Source organism: Rattus norvegicus, chromosome 13, assembly GCF_036323735.1.
Source record: "Rattus norvegicus strain BN/NHsdMcwi chromosome 13, GRCr8, whole genome shotgun sequence".
Classification (NCBI taxonomy): domain Eukaryota; kingdom Metazoa; phylum Chordata; class Mammalia; order Rodentia; family Muridae; genus Rattus; species Rattus norvegicus.
In genome coordinates, this window is record NC_086031.1 from 87,173,398 (window position 1) to 87,189,958 (window position 16,561).

At 44.4% G+C, this 16,561-nt stretch overlaps 1 protein-coding gene across 6 annotated transcripts in view; it reads left to right on the forward strand.

The window, feature by feature from the left end:
- Positions 1-16,561, forward strand: part of Dcaf8 (DDB1 and CUL4 associated factor 8) — a 57,920-nt gene that overhangs the window by 31,458 nt on the left and 9,901 nt on the right. For 2 of the 6 annotated variants that reach the window (XM_006250297.5, XM_006250298.4), the window contains exons 7-14: positions 961-1,071; positions 6,864-6,936; positions 7,393-7,450; positions 7,912-8,019; positions 9,533-9,663; positions 13,138-13,257; positions 13,844-13,960; positions 14,597-16,476. In XM_006250297.5, coding sequence (XP_006250359.1) covers positions 961-1,071; positions 6,864-6,936; positions 7,393-7,450; positions 7,912-8,019; positions 9,533-9,663; positions 13,138-13,257; positions 13,844-13,960; positions 14,597-14,713 — 835 coding nt within the window. In that variant the 3' untranslated portion in view covers positions 14,714-16,476. Of the gene's footprint in view, positions 1-960; positions 1,072-6,863; positions 6,937-7,392; positions 7,451-7,911; positions 8,020-9,532; positions 9,664-10,926; positions 10,980-11,465; positions 11,601-13,137; positions 13,260-13,843; positions 13,961-14,596; positions 16,477-16,561 lie in introns of those variants that run through there. The other 4 variants (XM_063272522.1, XM_063272520.1, XR_010056926.1 and 1 more) reach the window with 3 other exon arrangements.

Genomic DNA, 16,561 nt, shown 5'->3' on the forward strand with positions numbered 1-16,561 from the left:
TAGATTCTTCTCTTTGCCCCCTAAAACATCTTCCTTTTCTTTACAATCTTCCTCAATTTTTTTTTAAGATTTTATTTTATGTATTTGAGTATGCTGCAGCTGTCTTCAGCCACACCAGAAGAGGGCATCAGATCCCATTACAGATGGTTGTGAGTCACCATGTGGTTGCTGGGAATTGAACTCAGGTCCTCTGGAAGAGCAGCCAGTGCTCTAAACCACTGAGCCATCTCTCCAACCCCCTGCCTCATCTCTTTTTTTTTAAAAGACAAGTTTCATGTAACCTGAGCTGGTCATTAGTCCTTTAGATAGTTGAGGATGACTTCAGCTCCGTCTCTTCCTTCCTGTTCTGAGTGCTGGATCGCAGCTATGTGCCACCTACCCAGATGAGGTGGGGCTAAGGATCGATGTCATGGCTATGCTTTGGCTGGGACTAAATGCTGGGATAACAGACATGCCACTTCTCTTTCCTGTTGTCCTTCCTTCCCTTTCCCATCCCCTGCATGGAAGAAAGTCTTGGATGTCTTTATGACTCTGGCTCAATCACTCACCACGATGATTGCCAGCCTATGCTCTTGAGACAACACTAGACCATGTCTTCGTGTTTTCCCCACTCCTCAGAGTAGCATAGTGCATTTTCTTATTTTGTAATTCAGAATAGAACAAAACAAAAACACCTCCTTTTTTTTGGTACAGATTAGAATTTGATTTACTAGCCGTGTCTGCATTTACTCTGTTGATTTTTCCCCCCCCACTTTTCATGACCATCTTGGGTCTTTCAGGTTTTTTTGTTGTTGGTGCTAGTTTTATTTTTATTTTTGAGACATTTCTCTGAGGCCCAGGCTGGCCCTGAATTCAGGTAGTGAATCTCTTCAGTGCCATGATTACAGATCTGAGCTGTGGTGCTGAGCTCCCCCTGGGTCTTTGGAGAATATAACTGTATACTTTTTCTACTTTTTGAAGGAAACTGGTGGTGACAAAGGAGAAGGAGAAGAAAGTGGGGCTGTATACAATCTACGTGAACCCTGCCAATACCCACCAGTTTGCAGTGGGTGGACGCGATCAGTTTGTTAGGTGAGTTCATCAGTCTTTTGGATGTTTGAGAGTTTGAGACTTAGGATACATTGTATATTGCCAGATGCTCCCCAATGCTAAGTTAGCAAATTGTGGAATCCTTTAATACCTTGTTGACCATTTTCCCCTTTTGGGAACTGCTCAAGCACCTGTGAGACATTCTGTTCCCTATTACAACAGCCGGAGGAGTTTCATGTTATGGGGAAGTGTCCTTTTCAGAGTTAATCTGTTTTATGTGCATGAAGGTCTGCATATGTGTAACTGAGCAGCACATTCTTGAGTGGTGTTTGAGGAAGCCAGAGGAGAGAGCATTGATGATTTGCCGTCTTTCCAATCCTGGGATTATCGTGTTTTAAAGAAATGATCACACTTTAAAGAATGATAAGATTGTCCCACATAGTGGCTAAGACATGAACCCATATGTGTCTTCCACTATTTTCCTAGATAAATCGATGTTGTACTAGCACTCTTTTCAGATAAATTTAAATTTAATTTTTGTATTAATCTGTGTGGCTGTGATACAGTAGATAAGGGTGTGTATACCACAGTGTATTTAGCGTGCACGTGGAAGGCGGGAGACAACTCAGAAGTCAGCTCCGTCCTTAACACTTGTTATAGGAATCAAACTCAGTCCGTGAATCTCGCATCACTGAGCACCAATGTGCTTACCCAGTTAGTCATCTTGACAGCGCCTCACTGGCAGCTTTGAACAGTGGTCAGATTAGAGGGACTAAGGATTTTCGCTTCTGTTGTTCTGAGTCACTGTTCTTTATCTGCAGTGATATCTTTGTTGCTGTGAACATCTGTTTTTAACACTGGTATTGAGACATACTCAGGGAAAATACACCATTCTTTCTTCCTCACCGCACCAGCTGTTCTCCTTCTGACCCACATTCGCTGGCTGCCGTATTTTGACTACATTTCTACATTTGGGATTTCAATTTCAAAAAGGAGGGATAGCATGATTAGAAAGATGGTGTTTTCCTTTTCTGATCTGCTGGTAGTTGAAATTCTTCTTTTGTAATGAAAGCACCTTTTTGTAACTATTGTGAAATTACTTTATTCATTAGAATTATGAGATATGTTTTCAGGAAAACATGGTTTACCTTTTCAAGAGTTCTGGACAATTGTTACTCTTTCTTTTTTTTTTTTTTTTTTTTTTTTGGTTCTTTTTTTTTCGGAGCTGGGGACCGAACCCAGGGCCTTGCGCTTCCTAGGTAAGCGCTCTACCACTGAGCTAAATCCCCAGCCCAATTGTTACTCTTTCAAAATGTATTTCTTTTATTCAGTCTTTAAACAAATATCTATGTGTGTATTTGGTCTTTAAATATATAGCAATATTTTATGTGTTTATATTGTGTGCGTGAGTCTTTTGCCTGCATGTATGTGTGTACATCATGTGTGTGCCTGGCACCCACAGAGGCTAGAAGAGGGCTGTGGATCTCCTGGAAATGGAGTCTGGGGTGTTTGTCAGCTACCGTGTAACATGTGGGTCCTGGGAGCTCTTAGCTGCTGGCACAGTTCTTTAGCCCCCTCACTACTTTTATGTAAGATACTGTTGATCAAAAGGCTGTTGTCAGAACTTTCCTGGGTTAAGCTCCATACAGTCACTGAACTTCTAGTTGGGTTTTTTCCTTGAAGAAATAGATTGCTTGAAAAGTCTGTTATGAAGAATTTAACCATGAGGATCAAGATGTTTACAGAGCATAAAGTCCCAGTGCCCTGTTCCACGGCTTATCGTTTCCCAAGGTTCAAAGTAAGGCTGAGAATTGATCTTAGCATTTCAGTGCACAAAGGAATAAAATACTCGGATCTTTCCTTTCCTTGGCGTCGATGTTTTCCGTCTTTTGTGCACCCCTGGTGCCTTAGCAGATGGCAGCCTGCTTCCTTGACAGGAGTGCATATGCGTGTTTGAGCCACACTGATTCTGCATGAGCACAGAGTCCTTTTGGTACCCAAATCTCTGGCGGGAGTTATGCTCATCTCAGTTTCGCTGGCAGTTCTTCAGTCTAACTTCCTGAATGTTGTTGGAATCTTTATTTTCTGGTACAGATTGAAGACATACTAAATACTTCATGTGGTATAATAACACCGTGGCTTTTACTACTGGCCTGAAGGAGTTCCTGCAGTTTCCTTTCAAGAAAGAAAAGGAATACAGAGAACTAGCCTCAGGACTTCACATCATTATTGCTGGGTTTTATTTTAGGGTTGTGAAAAAAGCATTTGAAGGCAGGTTTAGGAATGAAGGCAGGTTTAGGGAGACATGATTTTTATCTAAAGCCAAAGCAGACAAAAGGAAAAGAAATTAACAAGTGGAAAAAAAGAGAAATTATCAAGTGGAGACAATAAAGTGTGAGTTCCTATGATTAAACTGTATATAGATTGATTTAAGAGTTTGGAGGAGCATGGTGTAAGAGCAGTTGTCTACTGTGTTTGAATCCCTGGCTAGAGCCCTAGCACTAGAAAGGAGAGTATCAGGGATGAATCCTTTACTGGTAAATTGGTAGTTTAGTTGGCTGTCTTGTTAACCTACTACTATAAGATTTGGGCTAGGCCTTGGTTCCTAAGGTGGCACAGTTGGTAGATAGTGCCCCTCTCCTTAGAGTGAGAATAGCACATTAGAAGAACATCAGAGTAAGGTCAAACAGGGGTAAGCAGTCCAGGGTAACAAATCAGAGGCTGCCTGAAAGCTTACAGAAGGCTTTGAGAAGGATGCTAGAGAGATGGCTTAGTTGGTATGACTTACACACAAACATGAGGACCTGCATTTAGATCCTCAGTGCCCCCATAGAACTAGGTGGGCATTGTGGCAGAGACCATAGACCCACCACTGGATGGGCAGAGAGAGCATCACAGTTCAAACTGCCTGCAATTCCAACTCTAGGGATCCAGCGCTCTCACCTCTGTGGGTACCTGCATTCATATGCTCATACCCATATTCAGGCATATGCACAATTAAAGATATTTTTAAAAAATAAAGTTTTACTGGAACATAGCCATGACTAATCATTTTTTTTTCTTTTTTTTTTTTTTTTTCGGAGCTGGGGACCGAACCCAGGGCCTTGTGCTCGCTAGGCAAGCGCTCTACCGCTGAGCTAAATCCCCAACCCACCATGACTAATCATTTCCGTGTTGCCGACCAGCATATCAGTGCTCTGATGACAAGAGTTCAGCCAGGCTGCTTGGTGCCCTGCCAGGGTTTTCTGTCTGTTTAACAGTTGCCAGCCCCTACCTAGTCCGGCATCCTATTTTATGATTAGAAGAAAAGAAAAATAAGTATTGCCTAAAAAACAAAAAACAAAGAATAAAGAGTACTGGGTGCTAAGGGACAGAGTAGTTCACACACACACACACCACCCCATGGGCTCTGAGTATTTAGTACTTTTGCTCAGTTGCTGACACTAACCTTAATGTGATGGTGCTGGTGGTTGGGTTTGTTTTAGACAGGGTCTCACTGTAGTCCTGACTGGGGGCTCTTCCTGTCTTTGCGTCCTGAGTTCTGACATTACAGGCATGTGCTACCTATCATGCCTGGCTAGTCACTGAACTTTTGAATGGGTTTGAGCTCTGTTGATTTACAGTTTTTTGGTTCTTTTTTTTTTTTTCGGAGCTGGGGACCGAACCCAGGGCCTTGCGCTTCCTAGGTAAGCGCTCTACCACTGAGCTAAATCCCCAGCCCCTGATTTACAGTTTTTTAAGAGCTGTTGATTGAGACTTAACTAGTTAAGAGAGAAAAGTTGACAGTTAATAAACTTACTTAGGAGTAATATAACCCATTTTCCTGGATATTCTTTTTATGCAGAGTATTTAGATATTGTCAGGAACATATCAATTTATTCATTTATTTAGCATTTGTGGTATAGGAAAAAATATAAGGTATCTGTAACTTACACAGTATTATTCAAGTGACTATTTGAACTCAAGTCAAACTAAAACACACTGGAAAGCATTTCACTATGTTGCAGTTTTTGTTTGTATACAGAAAGTATTAAAGACAGTTGGATAATTAGTATTTGAGAGAAAAAGAACAATGTAGGGAGAGGTATGGCAGTAATGATGAGACTTTCCTTTTTTAAATTTTGAGACAGTGTCTTATGTAGCTCAGGCTAGCCTTGTACTCTGTGTTGTTGTTATACACTCTTACTCCTACCTTATGTCCCCAGTGCTAGGATTGGAAGTGTGGGTCACCATCGTAGCTTGATCATAGACTTGTTGCCTTTGGCTTGTTGAGTGTGTAATGTGTAGGCCTTAAGGCAGCTATAGGTAGCCATCCTAAGAAGTTTGAACTTTGTTTTTCGGTAGTGTTCAGAAATTAGTGAAGAGATTTAAGTAGGGCACTCATATGACATTTTGCGTTTTGGATACAATTCTGATGGCAACATGAATAGGAAAATCAGAAGAAATACCATAGTAGTGGAGGCAGAGTATGATGGAGGGACGTGGGAGGAGCAGATATAACCAGAGCACTGCACCCAGGGAGAGGAGCTGGCAAGAAGTAAATTAGTTATAAAAGACAGAAAATACCCGAGGAGGAGTGGGAGAGGAACGTGATCGTGAATTCATGGATGAGAGTGCCAAAGAACTCACAAAATAAGCATCTCGATGAAAGAGAGATTGTGCATGAAGCAGCTGATATCTGGTTTGTTCATCTGTGGTAAGGATAGTGTCACTGACAGACTGAAGGCACAGGGATGATTTAGAAAGAGTTTTGAAAGGAAAATGAGTTTGCTTTTGGACAGCCGATTTTTACAGTATCTGTTAAGTACATGTAAGTCTAAAGCACAGAGTAAGAGACACAGATTTAAAGTAGATTTCCGGATGTCAGGAGATGCAGGTAAAGCATGAAAATGGAATTTTATCACAGAAGAAAGGACAGTAATTGCCCTGATTTATAGAGGATGTATTCCCTGGTTAGCTTTGAACCTCTGCATGGTACTGAACCTGGAAGGTGCTGTGCGTGCGTGTGCGCGTGCGTGTGCGTGTGTGTGATATAAACCTATGGAAGTGTCCGAGTTAGGCACAGTGGTTCAGTGGCAGCAATGGCTAATAGTAAAGTGGGTTGCTAGAGAAGCACAGTAATGGAAGCTATGTAACATTAGTATCCTGGGTTTGTTGTTGTTTTTCATTCAGTGTTTTGACTGTAGTTGACTGTAGATAACTTCAGGACATTGGTGGTTTGGTGATAGTTTTTGTGACTTATGAGAGAAAAAACTAGCCCAAAAAAGTTAAAGGAAGGAGGGATGGGATGGTGGCTCAGCAGTTATGAACGCTTTCTGTTTTTCTAGAAGACCTGGGTCCAGTTTGTCGTACCCACAAGGCAGCTCATAACCATCTCTAACTTCAGTTTCAGGATACCTGGGGCCCTCTTCTGACCTTTGCAACACTATACTTAAACATGTGATATACACATGCAGGTAAAACACTCATACACAAAAATAAAAAATCTTTAAGGCCTATTGCCTTCTCTAAAGCGTGGCCTCCATAAAGTACGCAGCTCTCAGACACGGAACCTGAGTTTGAACATGAGGGGCTGATACTTGCAGATGGAGCTGGACAGGGAGATACAGCAGGATCCCGGAACTCACTTGTCAGCGTCTAGTCTGATTGCTGAGCTCTGTGGGCAAAGGATGTGGAAAGTACCTGGCTGAGGTAGAGTTGGAAGTGGATTGGAGGGGAACAGCTCTGCTAAAAAGAACAAAGCAAAGGCTTGATTAGGGAGAGCCTTTGTCTTACAACTCTGCAGGGGTGGACCACTGTGCGCTTTGACGCTTTGATTGCTTCTTTCATTATAGGATTTATGACCAGAGGAAAATTGATGAGAATGAGAACAATGGTGTCCTGAAAAAATTCTGTCCTCACCACTTGGTAAGATTCATGAAGGGCAGTGGCTCCTGCCTTCCTTGACTTTATCCGGAGCTGCTTTCAAACATACTGGCCATAATGTGAAGAGATTTTAATCCTAGCTTTCTCACTTAAAAGGTTTTATGATCTTGGAGCCAGTTGACCTTTATTAGTCTAATGTTCTCAGCAACAAAAAGGAGGTTTGTCCCATCATGGTGTGGCCTAATGAGATAATGCAACTGAAATGGCTAGCACACCAGAGAGAGCCAAGACAGGGCACACTAAGACTCTGCTATGAGGTGGATACGTTTCCTCGGTTACAGACCCCTCACTCATTCACCCTGCCCCTACCTCTTTGTTTCTATTTATCTCTATCTGTCTTTGGGAAACGATATAGGGGAATTTCTAGAAAAACCTATTCCTGAAGGTGGTCTAACAAATGGGGTGGGGGTATCAGTCGGTATCTGCTCCTCATTGCAGGTGAACAGTGAGTCCAAAGCAAACATCACCTGTCTTGTGTACAGCCACGACGGCACAGGTATGTGTGCAGGGCCTGGCTCCTAGGCTGGATGCCTCCAGGTTCTAGGGAGCTGCTGAACCAGTGAGGCGCGTGCTCCCCAGGCTCACCACTGTATAGCTCCAGGTGGAGCCGCTGGAAACAGTCGCCGATGGGAGACCACAGCAGATGACCTGGGAAATGCTGGCAGTGGTGGCCCACGGGCTTGTCCTTACACTTTCAATCATTGGCAGAGTTAAAGGGGGTGAGCTCCTTGGTGTTCTGCTGCCCCTGGGCTGCTGATGTGCTCCTCGTAAACCCTACATAAGCTTCCATGCCTGCTGTACCTAACTAAGATGGATGGATGCTATATCTGGGCACTTAAGAGGACGGACACACTGCCTACAGGAAACCCCGTCCTAGACAGTCTCCCTTTGCCCCAGACTTCTTTGTCCTGCACTTGTCAGCCTTTGCCTTCATTGCTGTGTTTTTGTTCTTGGCAGAGCTCCTGGCCAGTTACAATGATGAAGACATTTACCTTTTCAACTCTTCTCACAGTGATGGGGCCCAGTATATTAAGAGATATAAAGGTCATAGAAATAATGCTACAGGTCAGTCGCCTTCCTATGTTTCTGTGACCCAGGTCACAGTGACAGCCCACATTATCTAACTTCATTGTATAAATGGGTGCTACCTGAGTAGACTGCCTGTGTCAACTTGGGCAGTGAGAGGGTTGTCCCTAGTTGGGCTGGTATTTTCTTTTTTTCACTGTGATTCAGGGAGCGCTCAGTAGCATCTGCACTGCCGTGATGTTGCCACCAGTTGGTTTAAGCATGAAGCTAGACTTGTTTGTTTTCTGCAATTTCACATACTGTAGCGTAGGCACAGGGTCCTTTAAGAAAGCCACGGAAAGTTGTGGTGCTGATGTAGTCCTGTAGGTGCGGGTGAGTTGTCTAGGGGGAGAAGGGAAGGATCCTTGTGCATGAAGCAGAGGAGGAGGAACAGTGGTAGTATCTGGCCTATTTCCAATGAAGTTTGGCTTTTGAGTTCTGTGTCTGGTTCTCCAATGTTGGGGTTCACTAGACTAACCTCCGCCTTTTAATAAAAGCACTGATGCCTGCCTCCTCCCACACACATTGTATTTAATCGATGCTGGATGCAGCTGGAACATTGGGATGTTTGAAAAGTATCCTAACTGGTTCTAGTGTAGAGAAGGCAAGGAATTCCTGCACTTTGTTGGTACCACTCCTCTGAGCTGCGTGTCACCATTTGATCCTGAAACACTATTAAAACCTTTACTACTTCTCTTGAACAGGTAAGAAGGAAAGAGGGGCAGGGTTCTGTATTTGGATTTCATTACGTGGTCAAGCAAAAGGAAAAGTGTCAGTCTTGTGGCTGGTATGTGGCACTGGCTTTAATAGGTGGACCCCTGTCGTTGACAAAGTCGAAGGACTTGGGTGTTTTTACTTAGTTTGTAGCGATTTCTTGTTCATGTGCGTCTGGTGCATGTGACTGTGCCACATACCTTTGTCAGTCTCAGATCAACTTATGACTGAGTAACAATAAAATCCAGCAGTTAAGAGCACTGGCTTTCCTTCCGAAGGACTTGGGTTCTATTCCCAGCACCCACATGGCAGCTCATACCTGTCGGTAATTCCAGTTCCAGGGAATCTTGACACCCTCACACAGACATACATGCAGGCAGAACACCAATGTATAGAAGATAAAAGTCATTTTTCAAAGTTAAAAAAAAATAAATAAATAAAAATACATACCAAGAATAATCTTAGGGCCCAGGGTGGGCAGAACTGAAATTACAGATAGGCTATTATTTGGAGGTCTATTCCTGAAAAAGTGTAATTGAAGCAGACTGTTGCCCAGGGAAGCAGACTGCTGCACTTGGCAATCCAACAGAGCACTTTAAGAGAGTGCAAATACTGCCTGGAACTGGTGTGATTCTAATAATTGTCTATCACACACACTCTCTTGTTTTGTAGCAGTGAAAAGAATTATTTGGCATTCAGCTGACTCAGAGTTACTAAATTACTAAATTCTCAGTGAGGTAAATAAATACAGGCCCAGTGCCAAATCTTATGTGGTTTCTTCCCTCATTTATCATTTCAGTAAAAGGCGTCAATTTCTATGGCCCCAAGAGTGAGTTTGTGGTGAGCGGTAGTGACTGTGGTCACATCTTCCTCTGGGAGAAGTCATCTTGCCAGATCATTCAGTTCATGGAAGGGGACAAGGGAGGTGTGGTGAGTATGCTGTGTTAGACTGGCTGTCCCCTAGTTTCTCAGGTCAGTAAGATAGGTCTTACGTGGGCCACCAAATTTTCACTGTCACTATATGGTACCATATTTTAGAGTTCCACATAGCGAAAGGAAAGGAGTTATGCCTTGAGAGTGCTGAGATTTTGAATGGAATACTTTATTCCTTCCTTCGTCCCTTATAAAGAATAGTTTATTGAAAAGAAGAAAGGGTTTTGGAAGAATTTATAGCCTGAGCAAAATTCTTAAGCTTGGGCTTTTTCCAAAAAAGAAAACATTAGTTTGGGACAAACCTTCTATACAATGTCAAAAGAAGATGTCTTTGGGCCTGGTCCCTTTAAGTAAGGTAAGCAGTGAGCTTGGCTGATTCCTGGATCAACAGATAAAAGCTAGATGCACATTTACTTGAGAGAAACATTTTGAATATTTGGGGAGATACGAGTAAGGTTTGTAAGTTAGATAACATGGTATTCAATACTAAACTTATTTAATGTACTGTTTAAGAGAATATTCTTGTACTTAACAGATGCATGCTGTATTTAGGGATTAAAGTGCCATGCCTGTTGTTAAGTGGATACAAGTACAGCTAATGTACCGGTGTGTGTGTAGAATGGAAAGCAGATGTAATAATTCATATATTTCTTGGAGAGAACTGCTGAGTAGCCTGCTAGGTAATATGGTTACATTGTTGTCCGCCTGGCCTTTGAGTTTCTCAAGCACACTCTGTATTAATGGTCAAGAAAGAATCACACAAATCAAGGACTGAGGAATGATCTGCTCTCAGGATATATCTCAATGACCTTATTTCTTCCCTTCCAGCATTTGGAGAGAGTTAAACACCATTTGTTTAAACAAGGGTTTTGAGCCACTGAAGAAAGGGTAGAGAGTTTGGAAGATTCCTCTTTACTGATTACCAGTGAAGACAAGGTTACCTGAGTCCTCTAAGAAACGCTGGGGCTGCTTGTCCCCATCCTTCTCAGTCTTGCAGGCTGGAGCCTCAGCCCAGCTATGACTCAGTGCTGCTGCTTACCAGAGAGTGGTTTAGAGTTGAAGGTGCTTCCTTGGCAGGCAGGGTCCCATTTCTTCTTGTTTCCTTGGTCTGCTTCTGAGGATATTTGATACTTAATTCTGGTTTCCTCTAAATTGTTTGGACCTAGGACATATAGATTACATCTTCTATAGTCTGAATGTAAGAGGCTCTCTCTCCGCTTCAGTTTCCATTCCTTCAGAGGTCCCTCCTCTCACCTGTAGGTAACAAGTTCAAAACATTGGAGTCTTAATGAAAAGTCTGCAGTACGCACATAGTAAGTCCAAAAGGACTGGTGAGTCTTTCTTGATCCTAAACTCTTGTCTTGCACTCTGCTCCAGAAGCAAAGCATTCTGCTGGCCAGTGTACTTCCAGTTTGGCTGGCACCAGGGTTCGTTGGTTAATCCAGTGCTAGGTGGGGAAGAGCCTCTACTTGGGGTGGTTAGGTCCTAGGCCAGAGTTTCTATGATTTTAAGAGATGTAGTGATGACCCCTGAAGAGCGTTTCTTTACTTGTTTTTGCCTTTGTGTAAGGAGAATGATCCCTGTGATCTTACCTAGTTCTCTGTAGGATCATTTGGATTTGTTACAACCTCCCAGCAGCGGAGGTTACCAGGCTCCAGTCTAGGCATAGATGATGAAGCGTTCTCCATCAGGAAGTAGAACGCTAGTATCAGAGGAATCTTAGACATTATTGCCCACCTTGTTCAGGTCTCCTAATTCTTGTTTTGGGGTCCTTTCTTTGTCCCCATTCATCTTCACAGGAACAAGAGTGGGAGACGATGCCACACAGCAACTCTTTACTGTCCCAAGAGCCCTTCCATGCTCTGGCCCATTCCCTACACCCCTCGCCCAGTCTTGAGGCCAGGGTTCTTTTCTGTGCAAGCATTATTGACAGAGTAAGTGCTGGCATTGAGACAGGTCTGGTGAAGTGACCAGGCCCTTTGGCCCCCCTGGCCCAGAGGTTCTCTGTCTGCTTCCCCTGCAGGCCCCATTTCAGGTATTGTATGAAGTTTGTTCTTTCATCCTCTTGCTTTTGGCTTTGTCCTCAGGCTTAGGTCCCAAGGAATTGTTTGTTCCTTTACCCACTTGTTGATAAAGCAGAGGTAGCTCAAGAGGGCAGGTCTTGGGCAAGATTTCATGAGTGAATGGATGGATGAATGAGGTCAGGTTTGTCTGTATAAATTGTCAGGTCATCTGTTGAAAACGTTCCTACTGGAGTTTGTTCTCTAGTACTTCCTCAGGCTCCCAAGTACATAGCCTCAAAGGAACTGCCGTGAGCCCCCGTGTGAAATGGGAGAGGAATACGGGGCTCTCAAACTCAGACTTAGATTTGGCCTTCTTTAACCTATTTCATTTGTAAATTCAAAGCTAAAGAAAATGAAGTCACCTTTATTTTACTCCATGCCTGTCTTGTCTTTTCCTTAGCTGTGGTCTGAATGTGCAGGCACAGCAGCTAAGGTTGGTCCAGAGAGAACTAGAACAGGCTTTTTGCCAGGGTTTATTTTCTTGGACTGTAGAGCAGCTGCAAGGCGGGTGCTTTTTCTATCAGTTCCTCATCTGACTAAACGCCTAAAAATGCTTTAGCAGCTACATCTGGGACTGGCTCTTCCGGTGGGGATGGGAACTGCCCTGCCCTGCCTTGCCCTGCCCTGTTTGGAAGCTCATTTCTTCAAGTCAGACAGCAGAGGGCATGGGTGTTTTCAGACAAAAGGAAATTGTCTGAGACCCAATGTCTGCCGTCCACTGTGTTTTCCACTGTTCAGTGGATGAGGGTGGCTGAGAGTGAGTCAGTGCAGAGTCTGCTGTTACCTGTGCTTTCCTGCAGCAGCGTTTACTGTGCCCTTGGAGGAGCAGGGAGCAAGATGTTGCCCTCTATGATAACAGAGTTCTTAGACAGACCCCCTTCTGATCCCCAGCCCCAGTTCATCTTCCTCCCAGCCCTGACATCCTCAGTTACTAACCAGTGCTGTGTGCATATAATTGTCCTCTGAATCTTCTCTGGGAGTGCAGTGACAGCTGCTGCTTTCCTAATTTTGAGAGGGGAAAAAATGTCACTTGATAAAAACTACTGGAAGAGGTTTTTTGTTTTGTTTTTGGTTACTTTTTGTTTGTTTTTGTTTTCCAGCCTTGGGCAAGTTGGAGCTTTAGATTCTGGAGTGAATGGGGTCTGTACCTCATTACCTTATGAAGCCAGCAGTAAGCATGTCCAGTCTCTGCCTGCTCTTGGGGCTATATCTAAGGATGCAGCCTCCCCTCCTCTGTATATTGGAAATGTTTTAGACAGGCTGATTTTATACCCAGTTTTTATCTCCTCTACTGCCAGGGCTATCAAGGGCAACAATTTGGCTCAAGGTGGCTCTCATGTTTTAAGCTATACTCCCATGTGTGTATATGTATGATCCTGAGCCCATGCTCTCGTTTCTCCTAACCCAGGTAAACTGTCTTGAGCCCCATCCTCACCTACCTGTTTTGGCAACCAGTGGCCTAGACCATGATGTGAAGATCTGGGCACCAACAGCAGAAGCCTCCACTGAGCTAACAGGGTTAAAGGATGTAAGTGGCTACCTGAAGACATTGGTGTCTATTAACTCTCAGCCTTCATACATCATAGGGAGGAGCAACTGTTACTCAGCTCTTTGAAGGCATTGCTCTCACACCATCTTCTGCCTTCTTCCCTGCTTCCGTGGGGCAGTCCTGACCTCTGAAATGCTTCTAGTTAGAAGGTAGAAAGCATCCTCAGAAAAACTGTTTTACATTAAAGCATCCAACCTTCTCAATGGCTGACCTTGGGCGTCCATTGCTAGTCTAATCTAGCTCTCCATTAGCTAGTGATAACTGAAAGAACAATTTATTGGGACAGAAGACACAGTCTGCGTGTGTGTGTGTGTGTGTGTGTGTGTGTGTGTGTGTGTGTGTACACGCGTGTATGCATACACACGCACACATGCCTTGCAAATGACCTACCACTGAGCTACATTCTAACCCTTGGTTTTCAGAGATAGACTTTCAATGCTTAGCTCAGGCTAACCCTAACTCTGTCTTCACATGCTGGGTTACAGTCGTCCAAACAGCAGCACCAGTCTGCATGAAGCACAGAGTTTCTATTCACATACCTTCCCCCAACCGTTTTGGGTTCCAGGTGATCAAGAAGAACAAGCGAGAGCGGGATGAGGACAGCTTGCATCACACTGACCTGTTTGATAGTCACATGCTGTGGTTCCTTATGCACCACCTGAGACAGAGACGCCATCATCGGGTAAGCTTCAGTTGGAAGTGAGCTCCCACGGACTGTGCTCCTTCACAGAAAGCTGAAAGTTTCATGGCACACTTCCTTACTGCTTTACAGAGGAATGGAGTGGTCTTGGTCGGGTGTCCCACCCACTGGCCTTTACCCGCATGAGAGGAACTAGTAGAAAGGAGGTGGTGTGTGATTTGTCCTGTCACCGTATATGCAGAGGGCTAGCTTATGGAGGGTGGGGAGAGTAGAGAAGAAACCACTGCTCGGGTGACTGTGTTAACTGTCATGTTAAAAGAGGTCTAGGGCAGGTCTCAAACAAACACATTATTATTGAGAATGCAGCCATACTATTTTTTTTGTATTACCTCGGGCTGCTCACATGGTGCAGAGACAGCTGAACAGTTCCAACAAAGACCACATGGCCTAAAAGATTTCCTGTCTGGCCTTTTAAGGAAAATCTGAGCCAGGTACAGTAGTAAGCACCATAAGCCTGGCTACCAGGGAGGCTGGGGTAGGATTGGTAGTAACCAGGTCACCCTGAGTTTTTTAATTTAGGGGAAAAAAAAACCTTCTGTTGACCCCTGACTCAATCTAGATCTAACAGTTTTGTCCTTGATCCAGGGACATTACTAACAAGGATTTCCCATTCTACAGCGCTGGCGAGAACCTGGGGTTGGGGCCACAGATGCGGACTCTGATGAGTCTCCCAGCTCCTCAGACACATCGGACGAGGAGGAGGGCCCTGACCGGGTGCAGTGCATGCCATCCTGAGGCCCCAAACTTGGGAGGGATGGGCCGGGGCTGCTGACCCGCTCCTGCCTGGGCAGCTCTTTTTCAGCCCCAGGCCCTTACATTCAACAGAAATGCACTTTGGACTTTTTGTTTAAATAAAAGAAAGCTATCTGAGGAGGACAGAGCACGGGAGGTTGAGCCAGCAGAGAACCCCTAGAAGTGAGAGATGAGACCGAGCCCTGAATGAGGTTCCATGGAAGGTGCGAAGGACTCAGAGAAGTGGGCCTTTCCCTGAAGCCTTTCGTCAACTGGCTTCTTTTTCTTCTTTTTCTTTAACCTCCCTTGTTTCTTTTGGAGGGTGGGGGGTGTAGTACCAACGGGCCAGAGAGAAGGGTAGGAAGGCCGCTCTCTTTGGTTTAGGGTTTTCACCTTTTTTTCCCTTTGTTTTTTAAGAAGTCTGACAGTTGCATTAGGGGGGTTTTTGTTTGTTTTCTTTTTTTGTTTTTTTTTTTTTTTGTTTTTTTTTGGGGGGGGGTTGCCCCTGAGCAAGCACATCCCAGGATCCTGTTTTTCTGGGAAATCCTTAAGAGCCCCCAGCCATCCCAGCACCCCCTCTCTCTCCCTCCCACAACACTTAATTCTCTGTCCTTACCACAGTACTTTGCTCTCTCTTCATCCGTCACCCTCTAAATGGGGTCTGGGATGGAGACTGGAGATGTGGGAGGGTCAAGAGGTGGAAGAACAGGAAAAGTTACCTCTTGGTTTTGTTTTTAACTGTTCAGTGGCAGCAATTTCCCTGTCCCTATCACTGTTAGAGGCCTAATTTTATATCTATAAATATATTAAAAAGCAAGTTAAACTTGGATGTATCAAGTTAAAATTATTGTCAGAAGTTTAAATACCTATATATTCTCTATGAACACAATGCAATAAAGGGGCTGGAAGACGAATGAGCGAGAGTGATGCTGTAGAGGTGGGGTGGGCCAGCCGATTGACCATCATGGTTGCTGGCAGAGCCTAGGGCTTCCCTGGAGCTTTTACAACGCTTAAGGATGGGAGGCTATTCAGCTGTGCCCTTCTCGGCCTCAGCGCTGAGCTTTAGAAAAACAAATTCAACTTTGCCTCAGGTCTCCTAATTTTTTTAAGTCTTGTGGAGGCTCCCAAGATTGCTCCTCTCATTAGAGGCTGGCCTGTCCTTAAAACATGACTGAAGCGTGACTTCAGGAAGGGGCATCACTGCTACAGACTGTCTCCTGGTTCTGTAGATGACAGAAAGCACTCTCGCCCTCCCTTTAGCTGCTTGATTCTTTAAGCATTCAACTCCACACCAGCTCCCTTCCTAATGGAAGGATGAAGGGAGAACTTCCGGGAATCAAGGGACAAGCCAGTAACTGAAGGATTTATTCTGGTGACTGGGGCTTAGACACCTGTCTTCAGCACTGGCCACTGAGTATGAAAGTCCCTGTGGAACTCTTACCCTAAATGCTTGCACTACTCTTCCTATACCCATGGTGTTCACAAGATCCAGTCAGGAATCCTGCATCATGGGATGGCTGGATTTGACCTCACTGGGCCAGGAGGAAGGGGGAGAGTGGAGGGTGATGCCCTACACACTTTCCTCCTGACCCCGTCCAGCAGCGCAGACCAGATGCCAGCTGCTGGTCTTCCTTCGTGAGAGGGGAGTGTGTGGTAACTGAGTAGTCTTATGTCCTCACTGCTAGAGGGATGATGAGGTGGGCTTAAAACCATGCACTCTGGAATTTGTTGTATTTTTTCTCAGTAAAGCTTTTCCCCTGACTGCTGCTTTGTGTGGTATGTGGTCCATTTATTTGTGATATAGTGCTTTCAGTGTACACGCGTGATTTTGCTCATGCTTTAAAGCCTGGG